This window comes from Salmo trutta, chromosome 39, assembly GCF_901001165.1.
Source record: "Salmo trutta chromosome 39, fSalTru1.1, whole genome shotgun sequence".
Taxonomy (NCBI): Eukaryota; Metazoa; Chordata; class Actinopteri; order Salmoniformes; family Salmonidae; genus Salmo; species Salmo trutta.
This window is the reverse complement of record NC_042995.1, coordinates 14731108-14754569: the sequence shown is the minus strand read 5'-3', so window position 1 is coordinate 14754569 and position 23462 is coordinate 14731108. Positions and strand designations below refer to the sequence as shown.

Sequence of the window (23462 nt, the reverse complement as noted above, 5' to 3'; positions counted from 1 at the left end):
AGAGTCTTAATCACACCATGTATCTGTATACTTACTCACCTTCGTTTGGGACTTCTTTACCACCGTTAAAATAGATTCCTCTTTTGAAAGCAGGAGGTCTGGCCATTAATCCAGCTATCTGCTGGCTGTCACCAGAACCACCCAGCCTTTCATACTCTGTAGGATTTGGCAAGGGAAGAGATAAAGTGCTGGACCTTAACGGTCTTCACTGAATGTTTTCTTAGACATGGACCCTCCAAGTTAAACTGGGCTCCATCCTCCTCAGGGTCTAGGAGAGAGGGGTGGGGAGCAGCCTTTGCGGCCTTTTCAAAGAAAAGTAAGAAAAACACTATCGTTTTGTTCTTCTGACATCACAGGAACCCTGCGAAGAAAAGCAGGAAGCGCTTTGACATTTCTACGTCGAGTCTGGAGGGAGGCTCATTGGGAATACACAGCTAGCTCTAGACACGGGATATATACTAACGAGGAGGCCTTGGTTGATGTTGTGGCGTTACTGGCAAAAGGGAAAGAAAGGTCCATCATGGCATCATCTATAGAACAGTGCTTGGACTTAGCCACTGACGTCTCCTTCCTCTTGAACTCAAAACATGGAACAAGTGACAAACAACTTAAACTTCCTAAAGGAACTTGCTCGCTCAGTCCATTGAGAGAGAGTCGCACAGTCTCACCACAGAAGGCTGTCAAACACAAGATAAATGTCCACATGCTGGAGATAAGAGATAAGAGAGACTGAAGGCAGAGGAGACAGCCCTCAAGCCCCACATAACTTCTGATGGATGGTTGTTTGGTCTCCCGTTCATTCCGTGGGTGTTTCCTCTGTGCCATGCACCTCTGACCCTTCCTGTTGGAATCCTCTGGTGGAGAGAGGAGCTATCAGCTCACAGTCACAAGACACGACCAGCAAACATGCCAGGAGAGTGGGGGAGACAAGCACGTTCTGCTTTCTTTCAGCCACATACAATGTTTACCACAACCAGTTGAAAGTGAAGGGTGCAGTAATTCAGCTGTAATGATGAGGAATGTCATCCTGATGTAAGAGCTTTGATGTGGTAAATATAATATATTGAGTGGAATTTCAGTGTAGTTGAAAATTCACTAATCAGTGATGCTTAACCTCGTTCGGCCTCAGTGTACGATGATGAGGTTACACACTGGGCTGTGTGTGTGTGTGTGTGTGTGTGTGTGTGTGTGTGTGTGTGTGTGTGTGTGTGTGCTTGTGCGCTTCCGTGTGTGTGTGTGTGTGTGTGCTTGTGCGCTTCCGTGTGTGTGTGTGTGTGTGTGTGTGTGTGTGTGTGTGTGTGTGTGTGTGTGTGTGTGTGTGTGTGTGTGTGTGTGTGTGTGTGTGTGCGCATGTGTGTGTGCGTGCGCCTGTCTGTGCTGGGTCCCTTCCCAGAAGCCTGGTGCTGTGACGTTACGTGTGTGTGTGTGTGTGTGTGTGTGTGTGTGTGTGTGTGTGTGTAGACACATTGTCGGCCTGACATTCCTCACCTCAGCATGGAAACAAGCATATCTACTCTTAAAGGGAAAATCCACTCAAAAACTATATTTTGGTATTTCTTTCATTAGTCCACTGTTGATACAGTCCCGAAATGTTTTTGCATGTCAGCTGTCACATTTTCAAGATACTGGACTTTCAAGAAGCAAAGTGTCACCGGCCACATCAGCATGAGCTAAGAGGTCACACACTAGGCTTGAATTAACTATGGCCACCCATACACAGATCTGTGAATGCCACAACACACACACACACATTCACTCACACAAGCACTCAAGCATAGACACCCGTTTACACATAAAATCAGCACAAGCCCTCTTAGGCCTGTAATCTTCTGTGAATAAGCAGTCTGCAGAATTCTCCTTATATGGTAGAATATGTGCTCTTCATCATCTAGATTGGCAGTGCTTCTGTTCCAGGAATAGAAATTGAACGTAGAACCATTACACTCACTTTACAGTCTAAAATAAAGTGCTATGTTCATTCGCTCTTTGCAACTATAACTCTTCTGAGCATTCAAGTGTCCATGTGAAATCAAGTGGGAATGTCCTTTCTATCCATTCAATTGTAAGTGTCTTGGGCGCTGCAGGAAATTGGCTCCATGTAAGCAAAGAACATTAATTTGTCAAGGAGTTCCAGGTTTTTGATCAGGGAAAAATATATAAAAAGCTTTTTATATCTACATCATCAAGAGGAATTTACAGGGAAGCAGGGAATCTTGCAGAGTTCATTTGGACACTATTTCCATCGGAAGCATATCCCACTATTTTTCCATACATCATCTAAGTTTTTCAGTGTAGCTGCATAAGCTTTATCTTTGAATGTTCCTCTCCCCTGGCTGGTTGAGTTAGCCTAGCCACACTCCCCCGATCCTGAACATTTCCTTGACTGCAGTTCAGTGAGCTCCATGACTTTTGACCTTACACAGAGAGACATATCAAAAAAGTGAATCAGATGACAGAGATGTGCTGACCCCTGTCTCACCTTTTGACCCTGTGACCTCTAACACCACAGGATTTTCCAGTCCCAGGCTAAATGGGCACTGGAACAAAATAACTACATCCAATTGTAACGTCCAACATTTGACCCCCATCGGTCTGACCTCTTAAAATGTTTTTTGAAAATGATATTAAACAGTACAGCTTATTCCTTGTATTTATATGTGAGGTTCTGGTCAGATTACAGAACCGTAAGTAGAGATCCAACACACTGAATCTGTTTCCTCAGAGTCCAATACAACGTGTGTCATTAGTTTGACCATGCTGGCTGAAATCACTGAAATTGCCGGTAACAGAAAAAAAGTAAAGCCTTGATAGAAATAGATATGTTTGAACTAGAACAGCTCTAACTCAATCAGAATCAATAGAAATTTACTCAAACACTGTTGGAACTGGGCAACATCCTGGATGCCATAGGATCCGACTGTGTTTAATCATGGAGTCAGGTGCCCTGAAACAGCCTTCTTTGTGCGGTCGATCACCTGAGTCCTATTTGCAGTGGGAGTGGTTGTGGTTGGGGCAAAGCAAACAGCCTTCAGGAAACAACAAGGACAAGGTGAGCGGGAAACAGGTAAGGGGGTCAGACCAGACCCTGTTACGAAACATCTACTTAGTACTAGAACAATGAGAGGAATTTGGAGCCTGTCTGTGCAGGTACTTGGCCCTCAGACTGACGAGGCTCTCTGAGTGTCTCCAGGATAGGGAAAAGGGTGGATGCAGGTTCCTTTTGGCCAGTGATGCCTCGGTTAGGGGGAGAGGCAGGAGGGCGAGAGAGAGGCCCAGCCACTGTGATACAGAAGTCTTTTGAAGGTCAGCTGACAACACCAGCACGTTTGTAATCAGTCATTCAATTAATCAACAATTAAACAATCCGATCTGTAGTCAACGTGTCTGACTTTCTGTTTGCTTCCTCTCTCTGAGTCAGTCACATGCACACAGTAGACAACAGGTCTGTTGCTACATCACATAATGTACCAAATCTGTACCCATTTCCTGCAGTCATATGCCCAACGCACCCTCTAGTGGCCTCATGGGTGGAATGTTATTCATATTTTCATAATTTCATAATTAATAACAATTTTAAAAAACGTGTATGTTTCTATGTCAAACGGTTTTGTTATATTTCAGTCTTCTGTGATGTGTAATATTGGGATGCAAACTCAAAATGTTATACATTTCAACTCTATATCTGACAATATACAGGGGTCTTGTTTTTTTAAGCCCATAACCATGTGTGTGAGGTGTATACTTTCGTTATAAAGTAGATCTGTTTAAGAATACCAAGAAACACTCTGTGACCCTGATTTATCCCACTGCAGTAAAAGGTTAAAGGACAAAATGGAGAGCCAGGGGAGAGTAAAGAAGCAGCTTTCGGACAACAGTGATACAAGCCGGAGCAGCAGGAACCAGCCTCAGCAAAGTGAGTGGCAGTTGAGGTTGACATCACTTCCCGTAACCATGCCACAAATACGTGCCATCCTGTGTAATGCCCTGACACTAAAACCAGCCACCAGATGACATCAACACATCACCATTTTAGTCAAGGAGGAAGCAGGCAGCAGATGTTCGGCCAAATGAGGAAGAGAGAATCCATCATGGATCCTCAAACCCCAAGAAGACAAAAGCATTGGGGGAAAGAATCCGAACACATTAGATAACAACCATGTAATAACACCCATCTGGGAATTGTCCGGAACAAAGGGGCGACCAACCCGGGTGAAAACCAACCCAGTGGCGTCTGATCATTTTTTACATTTATGTCATTTAGCAGACGCTCTTAGGGTAAAGAGTAATTAGGGTAAAGGGCCTTGCTCAAGGACCTTTCGGTTACTGGCCCAACGCTCTAATCCGCTAGGCTACCTGCCGCTTCAGTGAGGAGTTGGGTCTTGGTTGAGTATTGGGTCACCAGCGCTAGTACACCTGGAGGAGCTAGCATCAAGCGAGCAGAGCCTATCAGACCCTATCAGAACCTAGTAGAGCCAAGCAGAACCTAGCAGAACCTAGCAGAGCCTATCAGAGCCTAGCAGAACCTAGTAGAGCCAAGCAGAACCTAGCAGAGCCTATTAGAGCCAAGCGGAACCTAGCAGAGCCTAGCAGAACCTAGCAGAGCCTATCAGAGCCTAGCAGCAGAACCTAGTAGAGCCAAGCAGAACCTAGCAGAGCCTATCAGAGCCTAGCAGAACCTAGTAGAGTCAAGCAGAACCTAGCAGAACCTAGAAAAGCCTATCAGAGCCTAGCAGAACCCAGTAGAGCCAAGCAGAACCTAGCAGAACCTAGTAGAGCCAAGCAGAACCTAGCAGAGCCTATCAGAGCCTACCAGAACCTAGTAGAGCCAAGCAGAACCTAGCAAAGCCTATCAGAGACTAGCAGTACCTAGTAGAGCCAAGCAGAACCTAGCAGAACCTAGTAGAGCCAAGCAGAACCTAGCAGAACCTAGCAGAGCCTATCAGAGCCTAGCAGAACCTAGTAGAGCCAAGCAGAACATAGCCGAACCTAGTAGAGCCAAGCAGAACCTAGCAGAACCTAGCAGAGCCTATCAGAGCCTAGCAGAGTAGAGCCACATGGCCGCCTACAAGACAGATTCAAAGTGTATGCTTTGGCAACCAGCATGGTGCTGCTCTCTCTCCTCTTCAAATCCTCAATGTCTCCAACCAGTATAACACTGGAATCTGGAACATATATACACAGTGGACAAAATTACAGAATATGGAATTTGTTTATTGGAAGGCTGATGGGGAAAGCTTATGCGGACCTAATCCTCCTTTCACGCTTTGTCTCCAACTTTGGGATCCTTCGGCAGTGATATTACCCGGCAGTGATATGCCAGAGAGTTCACTACTAAGAGCCAACCATAAACCACTCCTACACACTCGAGGCAGCAGCACTCAAGTTGCTGTGTCTAAGGCTAGGTGGAGTCTGCTTAAATAGTTACAATGAAAACCAAGGTACTCTGCAATATGATATGTGCAATGGCTTACACTCCACATAACGTTCATAACTCCAGAGACAGTGGAAGTTGAACGACCAGTTCATTGCGGGAGAGAGATGCGAACGTGTTGTTTATCTAAGCAAACTGTGTGTGAGTGATACCACAACTTAGAGGCTACACACTTGCATGGGCTTTTCATACACACTACATTTCATACCCCTCAAGAAAAAATGTCTGTTGGAAGACCACAGTGTTGGCCAGTGAAGCCAAAGAAATCTGTATTGTTTTTCAATCTTTGGTTGCGCTTTTATGAGTCTTCACCTCCAAAACATAGCTCATAAAGTGAAGTCGACCCACCGAACAGCCTCAGTGGGCAGTAGATTACTCACACATGGAGAGAAATTACCCAGCGTAATTTCCAAGGGGAAAGACAGCAACACGCAATGCTGATCTAACCACCCATGAGGATTTACAAGCAGAAGAGTTCTTTGGTTAAGACTCCACGACGTAAACAAAAGACACCACTCACAATTGCTAAAGAGGCTATAGTTGCATTAGTTCAGGTATTATCTGTGATCACCGACAGCATAGATTTGATTTGTCCTTATCTACCGCCTCTGTGGTGCCTGATGGAGTCAACCACTTAACCACATCAAAACACAATTGTGGCAACATGGGGTCATTGGTCCACAGAGCTCCTATAATGTATTATGTAACCCCCTATCTTTTAAATCCCAGAAACGTGTAAATAAACCTGTTTCTGAAGGGTTATCTAATTTACGTGTTACTTTGGAATGAGCCCTAATGCATGCTGGGATTAATCAAACATGCAACACATTCTGACAGGTGTACGGTGTGTGTGTGTGTGTGTGTGTGTGTGTGTGTGTGTGTGTGTGTGTGTTTCTCTCTATCCTCTACTCTGCCTCTCTGACCCTTGCATCATTAGACCACCATCCACCACTCTTTCTCTCTTTCTCTCTCACTCTCTCTCTCTCGCTCTCTCTCTCTCGCTCTCTCTCTCTAATAAGAAGCGATATAGAATGTGAAGTTTGCACAAGGCGGAAGACTGTGGGGCCGACGGTAGGAAACTACAACATGTTAATTTCATGAAATACTGGAAACACTGAGGTTCCAAAAGCACAGGGCCACACAAAACCTGTTGCTTCCTATGCTCGGAGTTCTTTGTGAAGATTGAGGGCACTCACTGCACTGGAACCCTGAGCTGACAGTGAGAAAAAGAAGACTTATGGCTTTGCTTGTACTGTTCTTTCTTCATCTCTGTGGTAACATCCACTCAGCCAGCCACATAACTCTCCAGAGTCATGAGGCAGCCTACCACTAACCTTAGCTGCCTCTGGCTCTCTCCTCTCCTGTGTTGACATCAGGAAGGACACTGGATGGCCTATTGTATGTGAAATTCAGATTTTAGTTGCATGGTTCGATGGTAATTACATTTGAATAGCAGCGGAAATGAGGTGAGGCTAAAACACTACTGCCTGGAGAAAGAAGAAAAACAATTGTGCATAGCACATAGCCTGGATTCATATCGATGCTGCACAATGTGTCAGTCATTCCTTTTCAGGAAACAATATCCTCCCATCTCTGTCCTCTAACATAAAGAAATATAGGAGGAAGCCTATGTCTCAACTACCATAAGTTACTTCTTAACCACAGGCTGTATAGAGAGAAGCATACGCAGAATACTTACGAGGTAAGAGTTGTGCCTCTCCAAGAATACGGAGTCGCCCATGATTCAGAACAAGTGTCCACATATAAAGTAGCGTTTCCAAACGTGAACGAGGAAAGAAAATAAATGTTAATCGAATCCCTCCAAAAGTAACGGAACGAGCGTTATCCTTATATTCTCACCACTCGCTGTATCATCAATTTCGATTGAAGAAAAAAGTTACAACATAAAAAACACTTGTAACAGGTTTACGCTGAATAGTCAAATCCCCGAATAGGACAACACTTGTAGGGTTGGAGGTTATGCATGCCACGGAGGAAAGCAGTGTCAGTGCGCAACAGCTCCCGCTCCATGCTGGCTACTCCGCTCTGTAGTGGACCTACTGCTGAAGTTAGCGATGCTGCGCCGCCGTTCTGAACAGAGGGGGAACTAGTAGGGGAGAGGGGCTAAAGGCGGGGCACCTCAAGGGAGCACACGGAAAGCGAGTGGAGAAAGTGAAAGAGATGAACGACCAATGCAACAACAACATAAAGATATTCAGTGCATTTTTTTCGTGCAGTGTTACAATGCATTTCCTGCAATTCTACACATTTTGCCATGGGGTAGTGAGACACTTTTGTCAATTTAAAGCTAATTTCTTGGAGTTCTATATATTTTTACATTACTTATGCCATGTTCATGATATCTGTGTGAGAATGACTGGAGGTCAGGGCCCCTGTAACCTAATGTAGCGGGTGTAAAAGAAACGCCTGAGTGGGTCCCCACATCCGGTTTTCAGGTGAAAACATATAGCTAGGTGTCCCTGAAAACCGATTGTATATTCAGTTGAGGATAGGGCCCTGAGCAGATGCTCTGCATGTGTCACGGTTGTCGTCGGTGAAGGAGGACCAAAACGCAGCAGGTATGTGTATGCTCATCTTGAGAATTTATTTACTTAAAAAAATGAACGTACAAAATAACAAAACAAAAGAACGAACGAACAACTACAAACAGTCTGGCTAGCATAAGGCTCAACACAGAACAATCACCCACAAATACCAAACACAAACACACCCTACTATATGGGACTCTCAATCAAAGGCAGATAGACAACACCTGCCTTCAACTGAGAGTCCCAACTCCAATTAACCAAACATAGACATACACTCACTAGACTCCACATAGAAATACTTAAACATAAACCAAAACCCGGAATTACTAAATCAACCACCGTTTTAACAAAACACACCACCCTGAACCACATAAAACAAATACCCTCTGCCACGCCCTGACCAAACTACAAAAACAATTAACCTTATACTGGCCAGGACGTGACAGTACCCCCCCTTAAAGGTGCTACCCCGGAAGCACCTTAACCAAAAATAATCCAAGCAACACCAAAAGAAAAATTCCCCTTTTCTAAAGGGAGGGTGGCTGCCGTCAACGACGGCACTGTGCTACACCCCCCCTCCCCAACCCACCTATTTCTGGAGGTGGCTCCGGCTCAGGCCGTTCCAGGCTGTCTGGGCAGTCTGGCAGCTCGGGACAGTCTGGGCAGTCTGGCAACTCGGGACAGTCTGGGCAGTCTGGCAACTCGGGACAGTCTGGCAACTCGGGACAGTCTGGGCAGTCTGGCAACTCGGGACAGTCTGGGCAGTCTGGCAACTCGGGACAGTCTGGGCAGTCTGGCAACTCGGGACAGTCTGGGCAGTCTGGCAACTCGGGACAGTCTGGGCAGTCTGGCCACTCCGGCAGTTCAGGGCAGTCTGGCCACTCCGGCAGTTCAGGGCAGTCTGGCCACTCCGGCAGTTCAGGGCAGTCTGGCCACTCCGGCAGTTCAGGGCAGTCTGGCCACTCCGGCAGTTCAGCGCAGTCTGGCCACTCCGGCAGTTCAGCGCAGTCTGGCCACTCCGGCAGTTCAGCGCAGTCTGGCCACTCCGGCGACTGTTGACTGGCGGGCAGCTCCGACGACTGTTGACTGGCGGGCAGCTCCGACGACTGTTGACTGGCGGGCAGCTCCGACGACTGTTGACTGGCGGGCAGCTCCGACGACTGTTGACTGGCGGGCAGCTCCGACGACTGTTGACTGGCGGGCAGCTCCGACGACTGTTGACTGGCGGGCAGCTCTGACGACTGTTGACTGGTGGTGCTGGGTTTACGCACTTGAAGGCTAGTGCGGGGAGCGGGAACAGGACGAGTCGGACTGGGTTGACGCACTTCCGGGTCCGCACGAGAGACAGGAGCTGGAAACCCAGGGCTATGGAGGCGCACAGCCGGTCTAGATCTTACCTCCTGCACAACCCGCCTTGGCTGGATGGAACTAGTAGCCCTGTACGAGCGGGGTGCTCGTACAGGGCAGACTGGGCTGTGCAGGGGCCTGATGGTAGCCGTGCGTAGAGCGGGAGTTGGGTAGCCTGGTCCTCGGAGGCGTACCGGCGACCAGATGCGCTGCGCAGGCATCCTCCTACCAGGCTGGATGCCCGCTCTAGCACGGCACCTGCAAGGGGCTGGAATAACTCGCACCGGACTGTGCGTGCGTATGGGTGAGATAGTGCGCTCCTCAGCGAAACATGGCGCTCCCCACCTCATACGCTCCTCCATATAACCACGGGTAGCTGGCCTCCGGCTCTTCCTAGGCCTAGCCAAACTACCCGTGTGCCCCCCCAAAAAAATTCTTGGGGGTGCCTCTCGTGCTTCAACGCCAGTCTTGTCCCTCGGAAACGTTCCCGGTCCAACCAGCCTTACTCCTTTCCTCTCTCTCGCGTACCACCTGTTTCCAAGGAAGGCGATCTTTCCCTGCTTGGATCTCCTCCCAAGTGTAGGAGCCTTCTCCCTCCAAGATCTCCTCCCAAGTCCATCTCTCTCGTTTGTCCACTTCGAATTTCCTCCGCTCCTTCCTCTGCTGCTTGGTCCTTGAGTGGTGGGTGATTCTGTCACGGTTGTCGTCGGTGAAGGAGGACCAAAACGCAGCAGGTATGTGTATGCTCATCTTGAGAATTTATTTACTTCAAAAAATGAACGTACAAAATAACAAAACAAAAGAACGAACGAACAACTACAAACAGTCTGGCTAGCATAAGGCTCAACACAGAACAATCACCCACAAATACCAAACACAAACACACCCTACTATATGGGACTCTCAATCAAAGGCAGATAGACAACACCTGCCTTCAACTGAGAGTCCCAACCCCAATTAACCAAACATAGACATACACTCACTAGACTCCACATAGAAATACTTAAACATAAACCAAAACCCGGAATTACTAAATCAACCACCCTTTTAACAAAACACACCACCCTGAACCACATAAAACAAATACCCTCTGCCACGCCCTGACCAAACTACAAAAACAATTAACCTTATACTGGCCAGGACGTGACAGCATGTCAGGTAAGGTAAACTGGTTATGATTAGCCCTACTATATACATGGTCTATATAGCTGGCTAGACTACTTTACCTAGCAATAAAAATATTTTTTAAAGCTAGCTGACATGGGCTAATTGAGTGACTGACATAACAAGTGGAAAACTCCTGATGCACTACGAATTTTTGAAGTTGCACCTTGTTCATTCTACTTTTCTAACTCTCATCAGTACGTTGAGACCCCGACTGAGTTCCCCAAAAACATTTACAAAACGCACACATAGGCGAATGAAAAGGTGCCTTTCCCAGAGCACCCCGGTCCATTTCATCTTCCCCTCCATCAGTGGAACAAACTCTCGTTTCTCAAGCTGTTATAAGCTGTTATAAGCTGTTTACTCAACCACCCTCCCATTGTACAATTATTGTAGGCTGATTGGTTGTTGGCTGGTTGGCATGGTTGTCACAGCGGTGTGTAATTGGATTTTTTTTAAACGTTCACCCCATTGCTTCTACAGAAACGTACAAAGATTCAACAGCCTTTGGGGTATGGATGCAGGGAAATGACTGTAACCCAATGAATGTGTTGTGACCTCATCACAACGCAAAACCCCTTCTGTACATTGTTTGCGGTGGGGGGGGGGGGGGGGGGGGCTATAGATGAGACCCTCAGACTTCAAAGTTATGCACAATGGCTATGTGTCACACTACTGTTAAAAGGATATTAACGACAACTAGTGGCTAAAAATAACAATAAATGAAAAAGCCCATTAGGGCTTTAGGGGGGCATTGCTGAGTATGTGCAACGCTTTGTGTGAGACCAGAGTTGAGCAATCCTGGCCAAGGTTTGCCTGCAATTTCTACAAACACAACATGAAATAAAGCGGTTTCGTCAGGTCACAGTGTACAGGGACTAATACTGGCCTCCTGTGAGGGGTTTACAATACATTTTCCAAACTCATATTCACTTGAGTTAATGCAAACCATTTCCCTTGCTCTCTATTGGCAAGTTGGCCAGGGGTTTATTGGGAAACTTTCTTCACTGTCCGTCTCTCATGTACAGAGCTCTTATAGGGGACATTAATACTGTACCAGCCTGGGGGCATGGTTAAACCTCGGGGGACTCGATTGAAAATGACATGCAGCACATGATTAGGGTATATAGGCTATACGCACATTCATACACACACAAACAGGCTGAATACCAGCGTAATCAGAACGAGACGTGTAAACATCTAAAGAATGTGTGAGGCACAGCAAAGTGAAATCTGCTGACTAAAAAGAAAGGAGGGTTTTTGCATTACGCTAGAGTATAGCTATATCAAAGTGCATGATCACGATCAACTGACGTCATCATTGTTACAATCTGAGTGTGGAACCTGGGAAACGTGTTAGGTTGGCCAACCCTGCTCCCTGAAATAAACATAGATAATTAAACAATTATTAGGTCATAGTACTTTACATGTCTTTTTTCCAACTCATTGAGTTCACTCCACTGGGTAAGCATGAATTCATATCTGAAGGAGCCACTTTGTGATCCCCCTGGATAAGTCCTTTGTCTCCTAAAATGGTAGTTTGATAGTCCCAGTGTGACTGTAGCTGACACGCTGACATAGCGGCCTGTGCTGAAGAAGAGGAAGAAGGAAGAGAAGGAGAAGGAGGAAGGAACGTGGCAGAACATCCCAAAACTCCAGATGTGTTGCGCATCACAGCATGGAGCGGTTTGTCCCAACCGAGCAGCGCTCTCAGTGTTCAAACCCTGGCAGCGAGAGAGAGTTTAACTCAATAAGGAAAGCTGATCAAAAGGAAAAGGTTAGCAGCAGTGGTTTATTAAGTGAAACAGAAGACATGTTTAAGCTCCCACACCTCTCTGTTGAGAAAAGGTTGCCAGTTCAGATTTCAAACTGGCCACTGCTGTGTTATGTTGAGCAATCCACTTCATTCTGCTTCCACACATCTGTGTGAGTTAGTGAGTAGGATATACTTTGAGAATGCCCGACACTATATATTCCATATTCATCTTGCTGTAGAACAAATGCCTCATAAACGTGTCTGACAAATGTCAACCTAACCAAGAGTCCATACTGAAGCCTACAAACATATTACATACATATTATCCTGAGCTCTTCTTGCAATTTACTCACAGCTTGTCAAAGTGTAGGCCTAATCCAACAAGTGAGAAATAATTCAAAAGTGCAGGTCCCTCCCAGCTTCCTCCCTCACAACGTAAAACTTTGAAAGTGTACGGCTCCGAGATGGGACCATGATAGTCATCATATTCAATCTGACCGGAGTCATCTTGAGCACATACATCTTGAGCTTTGGGATTTTCTCCTTTAACCTTTAACCTGCTTCTTGTGCTAACGTTCAGCAGCAGGGACATTTTTTGTTATTGTATTTAGCACTGTGGTTAATTTTTCCACTGTTGATTCTGGCATAGAACGATCCTATTGATGGTCGACATATTTCATAGTCAAGTCATTCATATTTGTGGCAATGAGAGGAGAAAGGTTCAGAGGGGAATAACAAAAAGACTAACAGTTGGACAGAATGTGGAATGTTACTACTCTCCAACACATGAAATATAAACACAAATATCTAATAATATTACTAATTTCTTCTTCACATGCTCCATTATGCTTCACACCTCTGTTATTGCTGGTTGTGTGTACATTGGTTGTATGGACTATTGCTTTTTGTGACTCAACTATAGTACAACGTACAGTGTATTGTCACACCCTGATCTGTTTTACCTGTCTTTGTGATTGTCTCCACCCCCCTCCAGGTGCCGCCCATCTTCCCCATTATCCCCTGTGTATTTATACTTGTGTTCTCTGTTTGTCTGTTGCCAGTTCGTTTTGTTCATTCAGACCTACCAGCATTTTTCCCCTTGCTCCTGTCCTGTCTATAGTGCCTGTTTCTGACCTTTCTGCCTGACCTGACCCTGAGCCTTAGCCTGCCTACCGTCCTGTACCTTTGCCCCACTACTCTGGATTACCGACCTCTACCTGCCCTGACCCTGTCCACCGTCCTGTACCTTTGCCCCACTACTCTGGATTATCGACCTCTGTCTGACCTGACCCTGAGCCTGCCTGCCGTCCTGTACCTTTGCCTGCCCGTGTTCGATTTAATAAACTTTTGTTACTTCGACATTGTCTGCACCTGGGCCTTACCTTCAAACCTGATAGTATATATAACTCTGACATATTCTACTGTCTGCCATGTGTCTGTCTTTAGAACTGGTATTTGGATTGTTTATTCCTATGCCTGATTCCGTGTGAAGTGATTTACTACCTCAGTTACTTCTCCCAGGCTATGCACCTGGAAAATTACAAAAGAATGAAATGCACTTATCTGAGGTGATCCTAATACCTTCTGTCATCATAAACCCGGAGCGTGGAGCAAAATGCAAATGTTTACATCGCTCAGTTACTACGTGCCCGCTTTCTCCAGTCAAGTGACTACATGTCTCTGTACTGAAATCACTGAATCGTATGGAAAATCTCCCATAAAAGGATTTACGACAATCCAATAAATGACAAAATATCCCATAAGTGGTCAAGACCTGTCTAATAAATATTCACAGAAATAGATGTTGTGACATCAAACTCGACATGGAATACTTGCACGAGTTTTGTTGTTGCCCTTTGTGTGATCGTTTGGTGGATTAGTTTTGTTTATGTGACTCTCTTTCCTCATCTGGATATCTCCCATGATACAAGAAAGAGCCAATGAAATACTGCAAGAGAAAAATAATAACATTTAACCCTGGACAAATTTACAGCACTTGTTTGTCCAGTTTTTTCTTTCGTTTGAGTTCACGCTCTCTTCTCTGTGAAACACCATCTTATGAGATAAGCACGAGAAGGGATCTGGGGAATACAAACGAGAGCGAAGAAGAGAAGTGGGGAGGGGGAACGCTGAAGGTTGGGTACACACATAAACGACTTTACTGCGGGAGCGACACAAAGCGACCTGAAGTGATGACCTCAAAGCTGGGGAATGCAGTTTCAACCCTTTTCCAGGGAGGAAAATAGAAAAAACAGCCGCTTATTACCACTGCGTCTCTTGCTGACATCTTCAAGGACCTCGGACGACGTCACTGTACGAACATGAGTTCTTGCAGAGGAAGAGGGTTAAGACACCCTTCTTCGCATCCACCCCATCCCAAACACACAACACCCCCTGGTCTGGATTCAATCACCAGGCTTCAATCAGCAGGCAACAGGGACCACTTGCCCTGAATCCATTTCTATCCTGAGGGTGAACAGGACTTCTATACATATTGTTTACTCCAGTTGTCCCATCTAAGAGCTATTCAAGAGCTATGCTAAGGCTCAAATGGGCAGAATTTCTTTTCAAAAGCTCAAAGTTAAAAGTAAAGTAGGAACGAAGTAAAACGCTAATCAAATCCAAGTGTTTCAGAAGACAAAAGGCTATGGCAGTGAGATGGAATCCAGGCTTGCGTGCATTTTTTGGGTCAATGTGTCCTAGTTACACCCTCTTGCCTGAATATCTGGCTGCTGACGGCTGGCTATACTTCATCACATGCCTCCCAGTGATGTCGTCATGAAGTTAGACTTCTCTGGCGGAACTGCACAGCTTGTACTCTCCAGCACAGTGGTATGGTAAAAATTAGGATTAAGTTGGCCTGTGACGGATTGGGAGTGACGTTTATCAGGCTACACGCATAACACTGTGCTCTATTTCTCCCCTTAAGTTTTACATGTAGACAGGGCCACTCACATCAACTATTCCCTGTTTAGCTCACAACACAGTTTAAGAAATGTCTCTGTTGTGGCTTGGCTTTGTGAGGCTTTTAAAACCATGGCAAATGATGTGGTTGGAATGGCATTCATGTGAACTGTTAAGGACCTCAAAGGTAGTTTGAGAGGACTTTCACCTTCTGCGACGTGTCCTCAATGTCTCCATGTCAGACTGTCCTTAAGGGGAACAATAGTCCAGAAGAAACCAATGCGGACACAGAGGAACAGAGGAACTGAAGGCAGGCGAAAACCAGACCTAGACAGGGAAATGTGATGTGCGGCTCACGCTGCTTCTACACAGCGACAGAGACAGACATCCTCCACCTACGCACCTACATGTTTTCCACCGTTGACGACTGTTGCCATGGCGTCGGGGCCTGCCAGCTGTAAGAGACAGCACAATGCTACGGATGTCCATACAATGTCAGTGTCACGCGCCACATTGTTTGTCACATGAAACATACACTAAATCTGATAGAGGACTGACTGAGGGTTACTTGACTAAAGACAGCAACGGGCATGCATTGCATCTGGTACGGACAGTTTCACAGAGATGGTATTTACTTGAAAATGATTTGGTAAAATTATACAAACTACCATTATCAACCACTTTAGACTACATCCCAACCTCCATCCATCCCCTTCTCTCCCTTTCCCTAAACCCTTCTATCTGAGTCCTACTGTTGGCACCAATACCTTCCTGTGATGCTGTGTCTCTGTCTAAGAAGAGGGAGATGCTTGAGGGCTCCTTGATGAATTCCTCCTCAATAAAGCCAATGTCTCAGAGATGGCAGGCCCAGAGAAAACACAGACTCACTGCCGGGCTAATGTCTCTCAAGTGACTCCTCTTCTGCACAGCTAAATATCCGTTAATTGTCCTACCTCAAAAGGAGGGTTGTCTAAATGGGCACACAGCAAGAAGAGGAATGGCTACTTTAAATTAGCTGATTATATTGACCTGCGCTGTTGTGGATGGAGTACACGGTCTGCTCTGTGGTGCCATTGTGTGATTATGGGTGTTCTGGTCCATTAGGGAATTGCCGCTTGAGCATAACGTTTGGTCTTATGAATTGGTCTCACAGACAGAAATAAAGCCAGAGTAAGACAACCGCATCCACACACACGCACGCACGCACGCGCGCACACACACACACACACACACACACACACACACACAGAGACACACACACACACACACACACACACACAGAGACACACACACACACACACACACACACACACACAAGCAAATACAGATGCATGTACGCGGTTGTGGACATGCACTGAATGTTCTCATTCATCCCCAGCCCTCTCCTTGTCTCTCCCCTCTGTCTGCTGGCCTTGACAGGGTCACCGGGCCTCTGAAGCCTGACCTAGCCCAAACCCAGTAGACATAACAGAACAAGTAGAGTGACAATGTCTGGAACGGCTGTTCCGGCGTGACTATCCTCTCTAAAGGAAACACAACCCAGTAAATCCAGTCAACCCACTATATTATACTGAGAGCTGAGAACGACCCACTATATTATACTGAGAGCTGAGAACGACCCACTATATTATACTGAGAGCTGAGAACGATCCACTATATTATACAGAGTGCTGAGAACGACCCACTATATTAAACTGAGAGCTGAGAACAACCCACTATATTATACTGAGAGCTGAGAACGACCCACTATATTATACTGAGAGCTGAGAACGACCCACTATATTATACTGAGAGCTGAGAACGACCCACTATATTATACTGAGAGCTGAGAACAACCCACTATATTATACTGAGAGCTGAGAACGACACACTATATTATACTGAGAGCTGAGAACGACTCACTATATTATACTGAGAGCTGAGAACGACCCACTATATTATACTGAGAGCTGAGAACGACCCACTATATTATACTGAGAGCTGAGAACAACCCACTATATTATACTGAGAGCTGAGAACAACCCACTATATTATACTGAGAGCTGAGAACAACCCACTATATTATACTGAGAGCTGAGAACGACACACTATATTATACTGAGAGCTGAGAACGACCCACTATATTATACTGAGAGCTGAGAACAACCCACTATATTATACTGAGAGCTGAGAACAACCCACTATATTATACTGAGAGCTGAGAACGACCCACTATATTATACTGAGAGCTGAGAACAACCCACTATATTATACTGAGAGCTGAGAACGACTCACTATATTATACTGAGAGCTGAGAACGACCCACTATATTATACTGAGAGCTGAGAACAACCCACTATATTATACTGAGAGCTGAGAACAACCCACTATATTATACTGAGAGCTGAGAACAACCCACTATATTATACTGAGAGCTGAGAACAACCCACTATATTATACAGAGAGCTGAGAACAACCCACTATATTATACTGAGAGCTGAGAACAACCCACTATATTATACTGAGAGCTGAGAACGACTCACTATATTATACTGAGAGCTGAGAACGACCCACTATATTATACTGAGAGCTGAGAACGACTCACTATATTATACTGAGAGCTGAGAACAACCCACTATATTATACTGAGAGCTGAGAATGACCCACTATATTATACTGAGAGCTGAGAACAACCCACTATATTATACTGAGAGCTGAGAACAACCCACTATATTATACTGAGAGCTGAGAACAACCCACTACTCTACAAAAAACATGCAGGACATATTTGGTGACTTTGCTAATAATACATTTATACGATTTTTTTGTTTTGTTATTTCACGTTGGTCTAATTTCAAAACGTCCAAATCAACAAAGTCTTGATGTTGAACACATCAAAATCCTTATCTGTCGAACAAACCGAGAAGCTTAAATTATTTTGAGCTCTCGTCCTAAATATTTATGTTGGAATCTAAACACATGGTTCTGAGAACACGGTCTGCAAGCTGTAAAGACGGGGTCATTGTATGTGTTAGAAGAAGGACAGGGAGCGAGCAGAGAGACGGCAAGCACCGAGTGTATTTTTCCGTTTTGGTTTCATGCCACCTCTTCTGTGTCAGAGTGTCCTAATTGTCAAACATAACGTAGACTGGACCAAGACATTGGTATCTCACCTCCTACACCACACTAGGCCACTGCAACATATACACACACACTCTCAAAGCCCCCAAAAACATTCATGACGTTTCATCTTAGCCTACCAATAGTATAGTTTTGTTGTATATGACCTTGTTCACCTGACCTTTGAAGCAAACACAACCATAAGGGGTTATGAATTCTCTCACATCAGCTTGTAGGGATTTCCACTACACATCATATTATAGTATTATACACATCATACTGTATATCCATAGTATGAAGCATGTGGCATTAATGATGAGTGAACACAAACTACCACTGTTTATGTAGTCTTCTATTGGCAGTCGGTGTAAAACTACTGTAAATAATATTGAATTCATTGTTTGCAACATTAGGTCCTAACTGTACTTTTCCAGACGTTCTGTAAACATTTACACTAACCCACGGAGGATTTGACAATTGAAACGTCTACATTTCGGAGAATGATTCGAAAGGTTAATCTCATGAATTGACTCTCCTTCCAAAAGTTTAGTCGTGTTGCGTTTCTATTTGAGCTTTTGCAGGCAATTGTGGGAGGGAGAGGGATGGAGGGAATGAGGGAAGAGGGGAGAAAGGTGGAGGTTGAAAGATCCATCCCGGCCACTCTGCCCTCCCTGGGAGCTCCGGAATGCGTCCCAGACTCCCCCATGTGCCCCACCCCTCAGCTCCAGCCTCCCTCCATCTCAAACCACCAGGCTCCACTAGCACTGCAACAAAACACACCGAGGTGAGATCTTCAACTTAACTACAGCACAAGAGATGGTTCAAACTGATGTGGACGTTACATTGTGTGTTGGAGGTGGTATTCACGGTCAGACTTTGAGGGGTTTATTTGACCCCTATAATAGCCAAAGGAGGTGAATATGCTTGTTGCTCACAACCAAATATAACCCCTGTTCATTCATTACATACCTATACTGTAAGCTATTTGTATGAGCCTTTAATATTCTCTGAGTGTAAGCGGTCCACGTTCTGGTTCGTAGAACATGTAAAGATGCTGTAACCACGGCGGGACTACATGCAGTATAGAGACATCTCAGAGGCTTTAGTCCAATACCGTTCTTCTGGATTACCCTACCTACTCACCCTCCTACAGACAGGGTCACCAAAAATGTTTAAAACACTCCATGGTCGCCATGGCAGCAGCCGTGAAACACGCAAGAGGAAGCAGAGAGGAGTGTGTGGGCAATATCACCATTGGGATTACGCAATAGCAAAGCGTATATCAGGCAAATTGTACAGTTTTAGGTCCTACCATTACTTGGCTATTGCAACATTCGATGACCTAACCACATATAAAATGTTACATTATTATCAGATGGAGAATCAAATATTTTTGTTGGACGCAACACAATGAATATATATTTTTTTTTAAGAATTGCCCAACTGAGTACTGTCCTTGGATTTCACTACTTAGTCTTCCCTTTTCACACTACCATAGTTTCTGGAACCGTACAGTATGGTTCGGGTTGGCAGGATAGTGTGAAAAGGGTTTTTAGAACCGTGTCCTGTAACCCTCCATCTATTGAGTCAGAGTGGATGGTCAACCTAGAGGACAGTGGTCACTCACTGGTCAGTCCGTTTCCCTGAGTCTTAATGCACCACAGGTCCTCGCTACGAGTGTGCTCTCAGTGAGAGGTTAGCAGCGTGTGTCCTCCTGCTCTGAGAGCTTCCAGCTGCTCCTGGCTCTGTAGGGGTGAGCCGACACCAAGTGTGTGTGTGTGTGTGTGTGTGTGTGTGTGAGAGAGAGAGAGAGAGAGAGTGAGAGTGTGTGTGTGTGTGAGAGAGAGAGAGAGAGAGAGAGAGAGAGAGAGGGAGGGAGCGAGAGAGAGCAAGAGAGAGGGGGAGAGGAAGAGGAAGAGGGAGCGGGAGAGAGATAGACACTCCAGGGGTTAGGTAGAGAGGTCTGTGTGCCTGTTGTTCTTACAGATACATGTGTATCCAATGACAACATAAGTAAAAGTAGTGGTAACAGTATCAATTGCTAGTGGTACAAGTAGAAGTAGCAGCATGAAAGTGGTAGTAGGCTAATATCAGCAGTTTCAACATGATAAAAGTAGTATGCAGATGAGTTTATTAAGCTATAGAAACTTGGATGGACAGCCCCCTGTGAGAAGAATGTTGGGCTGCTGGTTGGTAGCAGTGTTGGCCAGTAGAGGGCATATTCTTGTCGCTCTGCTGCTGCACTACAATGGAACAGTGTTGGCAAAACAGTGACGATGACAAACCACATGCTACTAATCTACGGAGTACAGGTTTAATCCAAATGTGCTGTGTCTGTCGGCAAACAGAAGAACAGGAGGTGAGAAGGGACAGTTTGGTATGAGTGAATGCAGTGGTCTGTCTGTCTGTCTGTCTGGTCTGTCTGGTCTGTCTGTCTGTCTGTCTGTCTGTCTGTCTGTCTGTCTGTCTGTCTGTCTGTCTGTCTGTCTGTCTGTCTGTCTGTCTGTCTGTCTGTCTGTCTGTTCTGTCTGTCTGTCTGTCTGTCTCTTTGTTTGTTTGTTTGTTTGTCTGCCTCTCTGTCTGCCTCTCTGTCTGTGGGTGCAGCACAATGTTGAACATGAAACCCACTGTCTTACATGGAAGCCATTGTCTCACACTGAACCCAGTAAGACAGTGCTCTGCTCCTCACACAGCGGCAGCAGCAGTAAGTCATTTCAGAGCCTATTAAGTCTCCATTAGAGGGAAGCCCTCCCTGCTGGCTCAGCTAATCCGACACAGGTGTGGCTCCAGACTACCACAGCTCTCAAACAGGCCTCAGCCTGAGCAACTTCTACCCAGGACTCCGTTTCCCACGCTACCCCATGGGCTTTGAGGTTTATTAACCGCCCTCCTCAGTTTAGGGCAAATTATGATTAATTCATTGATTGACGACTCAAACTGAGTTCTTCCACTGTCCTATGTTCGCTCCATACTTCAGTCTGAAACTGCCATCGTTGAAGTCGTTTGTGGTGATGTCAAAATGAGGGGTGTTGTACAAAACAAAGTAATCTGCAATTGGCTCAGCTCTAACCAATCAGAGTATCAAAGCCAATTACACATTTTCAAAATGCTGCTTTCCCCATGTGTGTTAATGTTCTAGCCCAACCCATCGGTTTCTGGGACCAATCTGAATGGCCAGAATGTGTTTGCGTTCTAGAAATCGTCTGGAAGGTACTCAGATCCAGACTCATTGTGGAGAATAAACGAACGTTTGGCCTAAGCAAGTTTGTGTAGCCAGGCAAATTAATTCAGCCTTCTGCAGCAAATTAGTAGGAGGCGTTCATTTTTACAATCGTATTAAAGCCGAGACTAATGTCTTCATATAATGATCTAGACTCCTAGTTAAAGTGTTTGCTCCTCTTTGTTTTAGATTTACCACAAGAACCTCCCCTCTTTGTTTCAATAAGCCTCCCGAATGTATTTCCTTCATTCAAATTATCCAGAGACAATTAAGCTATTCTAAACTGAAATTCACCCATCATTTGAGCTTCTTAATGTAACTGACCCCATGGGGGTCTTGATTCAAATGACTCTGACTTTTGAATAACGAGAACTCAGCCTTAGCTCAGCCTCCTTTCCCTGTAGTAACACCCTCCTCTCGCTACTCCTTCCCTGCCCCTCCCTCTCCTCTTTCTACCCATGAAGCCGTCTGCCTCTCTCCCTAATACTCCTCCATATCCACGGCAGCTAGAGTTTCCGGAAAGGGCTCGAAAGAAAAATGCTTATTCCTGTAATGTCTCCATTCCAGCAGCAGACTGTTCTCGTCTGAGGGGAGCCAGTGGGGTGTGGGTGTAGTGATACAACGTAACAAAGGGATGTGGAAGCAGAGAGGGACAGGAGCAGCAGCATGGACAAAGCCAGGCAGACTAGGCACAGTAAAGTGGGCACTGAGGGGACTATTTCAGTGTGTTTATTCTGCACACATTCCCGCAGTGCACTGGGCTTTGGGTAGAATGATGACATTTTAGACTCTAGAGCAATCTATGGCTCTAGTCTTTTCTAAAATCATAACAAGGGCATTTAAAGGTTTATCAAACACTTGGCTAGAACATGAGCACATCATCAAGTTTATCCAACTGCTAAAACAGACACACACACACACACACACACACACACACACACACACACACACACACACCCACACACAGAACACTGAAGTGCGTCAGCGCTCTTCAGACCCTGCTCTGGTATGACGAGGGTCTATGATCCCTTCCAAAACAGTGTGAGTGCAAGGGAGGGAGGGAGGGAGGGAGGGAGGGAGGAAAAAGAGGAATAGACACAGGCGCTATGTTTACCTCTGTAACCAAGATAACAAAAGGACAGCTTCTTTCTGCCGTCTATTTAATTAGCTACTAACATGGAGACTGTGGTTACGTCCCAAATGTCAGCCTATTCCCTATATAATGCATTAATTTGGAAAAGGGGCCATAAGGCTCTTGTCAAAAGTAGTGCACTATATAGGGAATAGGGTGCCATTTGGGACACATCCTGTGACTTAAGGAGAACACACCATCTGAATAAAGTGAGGGATGGACGATAGGAGGGAAGGGAGAGATAAAAGCTTGGAGAAGAGGAGAGGGGAAAATGTGGAAAATGAAAGTGTGTTAGAATACAATGCAATACAGCAAGGTGACACATCCATACATTATCCTAGGTAAGTAAATATTTCAGCACCCACTTGAAGTATTAGAATACTACACAGGGTTGCAGACCAGACCGTGCAGTGTGCCATATCACTTCTTTTTCTATGTGGACATAAGAATATAGCCCTCCATCAACATTAGTAAAACAACATACTGAAGGTTGTCAGTTTGTTACCTCAGCTCCCCTGCTCTTCCTGTTTCAACTGACTCCTCCACCGCTCGTTTGTGCAATAATAACAGTCACTCTCCTACAAAGTCCTCCCATGTTACCTTCTATTCACCCATGTTGAACTCCACCCTAACCCTGGGGAACTCGACCCTAACCCTGGTGAACTCAACTCTAACCCTGGGGAACTCAACCCTAACCCTGGTGAACTCGACCCTAACCCTGGTGAACTCAACTCTAACCCTGGGGAACTCAACCCTAACCCTGGGGAACTCAACCCTAACCCTGGTGAACTCGAACCTAACCCTGGTGAACTCGAACCTAACCCTGGTGAACTCGAACCTAACCCTGGTGAACTCGAACC

General features: G+C 45.5%; 1 protein-coding gene across 4 annotated transcripts in view; it reads right to left on the bottom strand.

The window, feature by feature from the left end:
* LOC115179879 (rho GTPase-activating protein 6) overlaps positions 1-23462 on the bottom strand; it is a 79342-nt gene that overhangs the window by 36859 nt on the left and 19021 nt on the right. The window contains exon 1 of one of the 4 annotated variants that reach the window (XM_029741770.1): positions 7131-7620. The exons of 2 other annotated variants lie outside the window; for them this stretch is intronic. In XM_029741770.1, coding sequence (XP_029597630.1) covers positions 7131-7172 — 42 coding nt within the window. In that variant the 5' untranslated portion in view covers positions 7173-7620. Of the gene's footprint in view, positions 1-6765; positions 7103-7130; positions 7621-23462 lie in introns of those variants that run through there. One more of the 4 variants, XM_029741771.1, reaches the window with a different exon arrangement.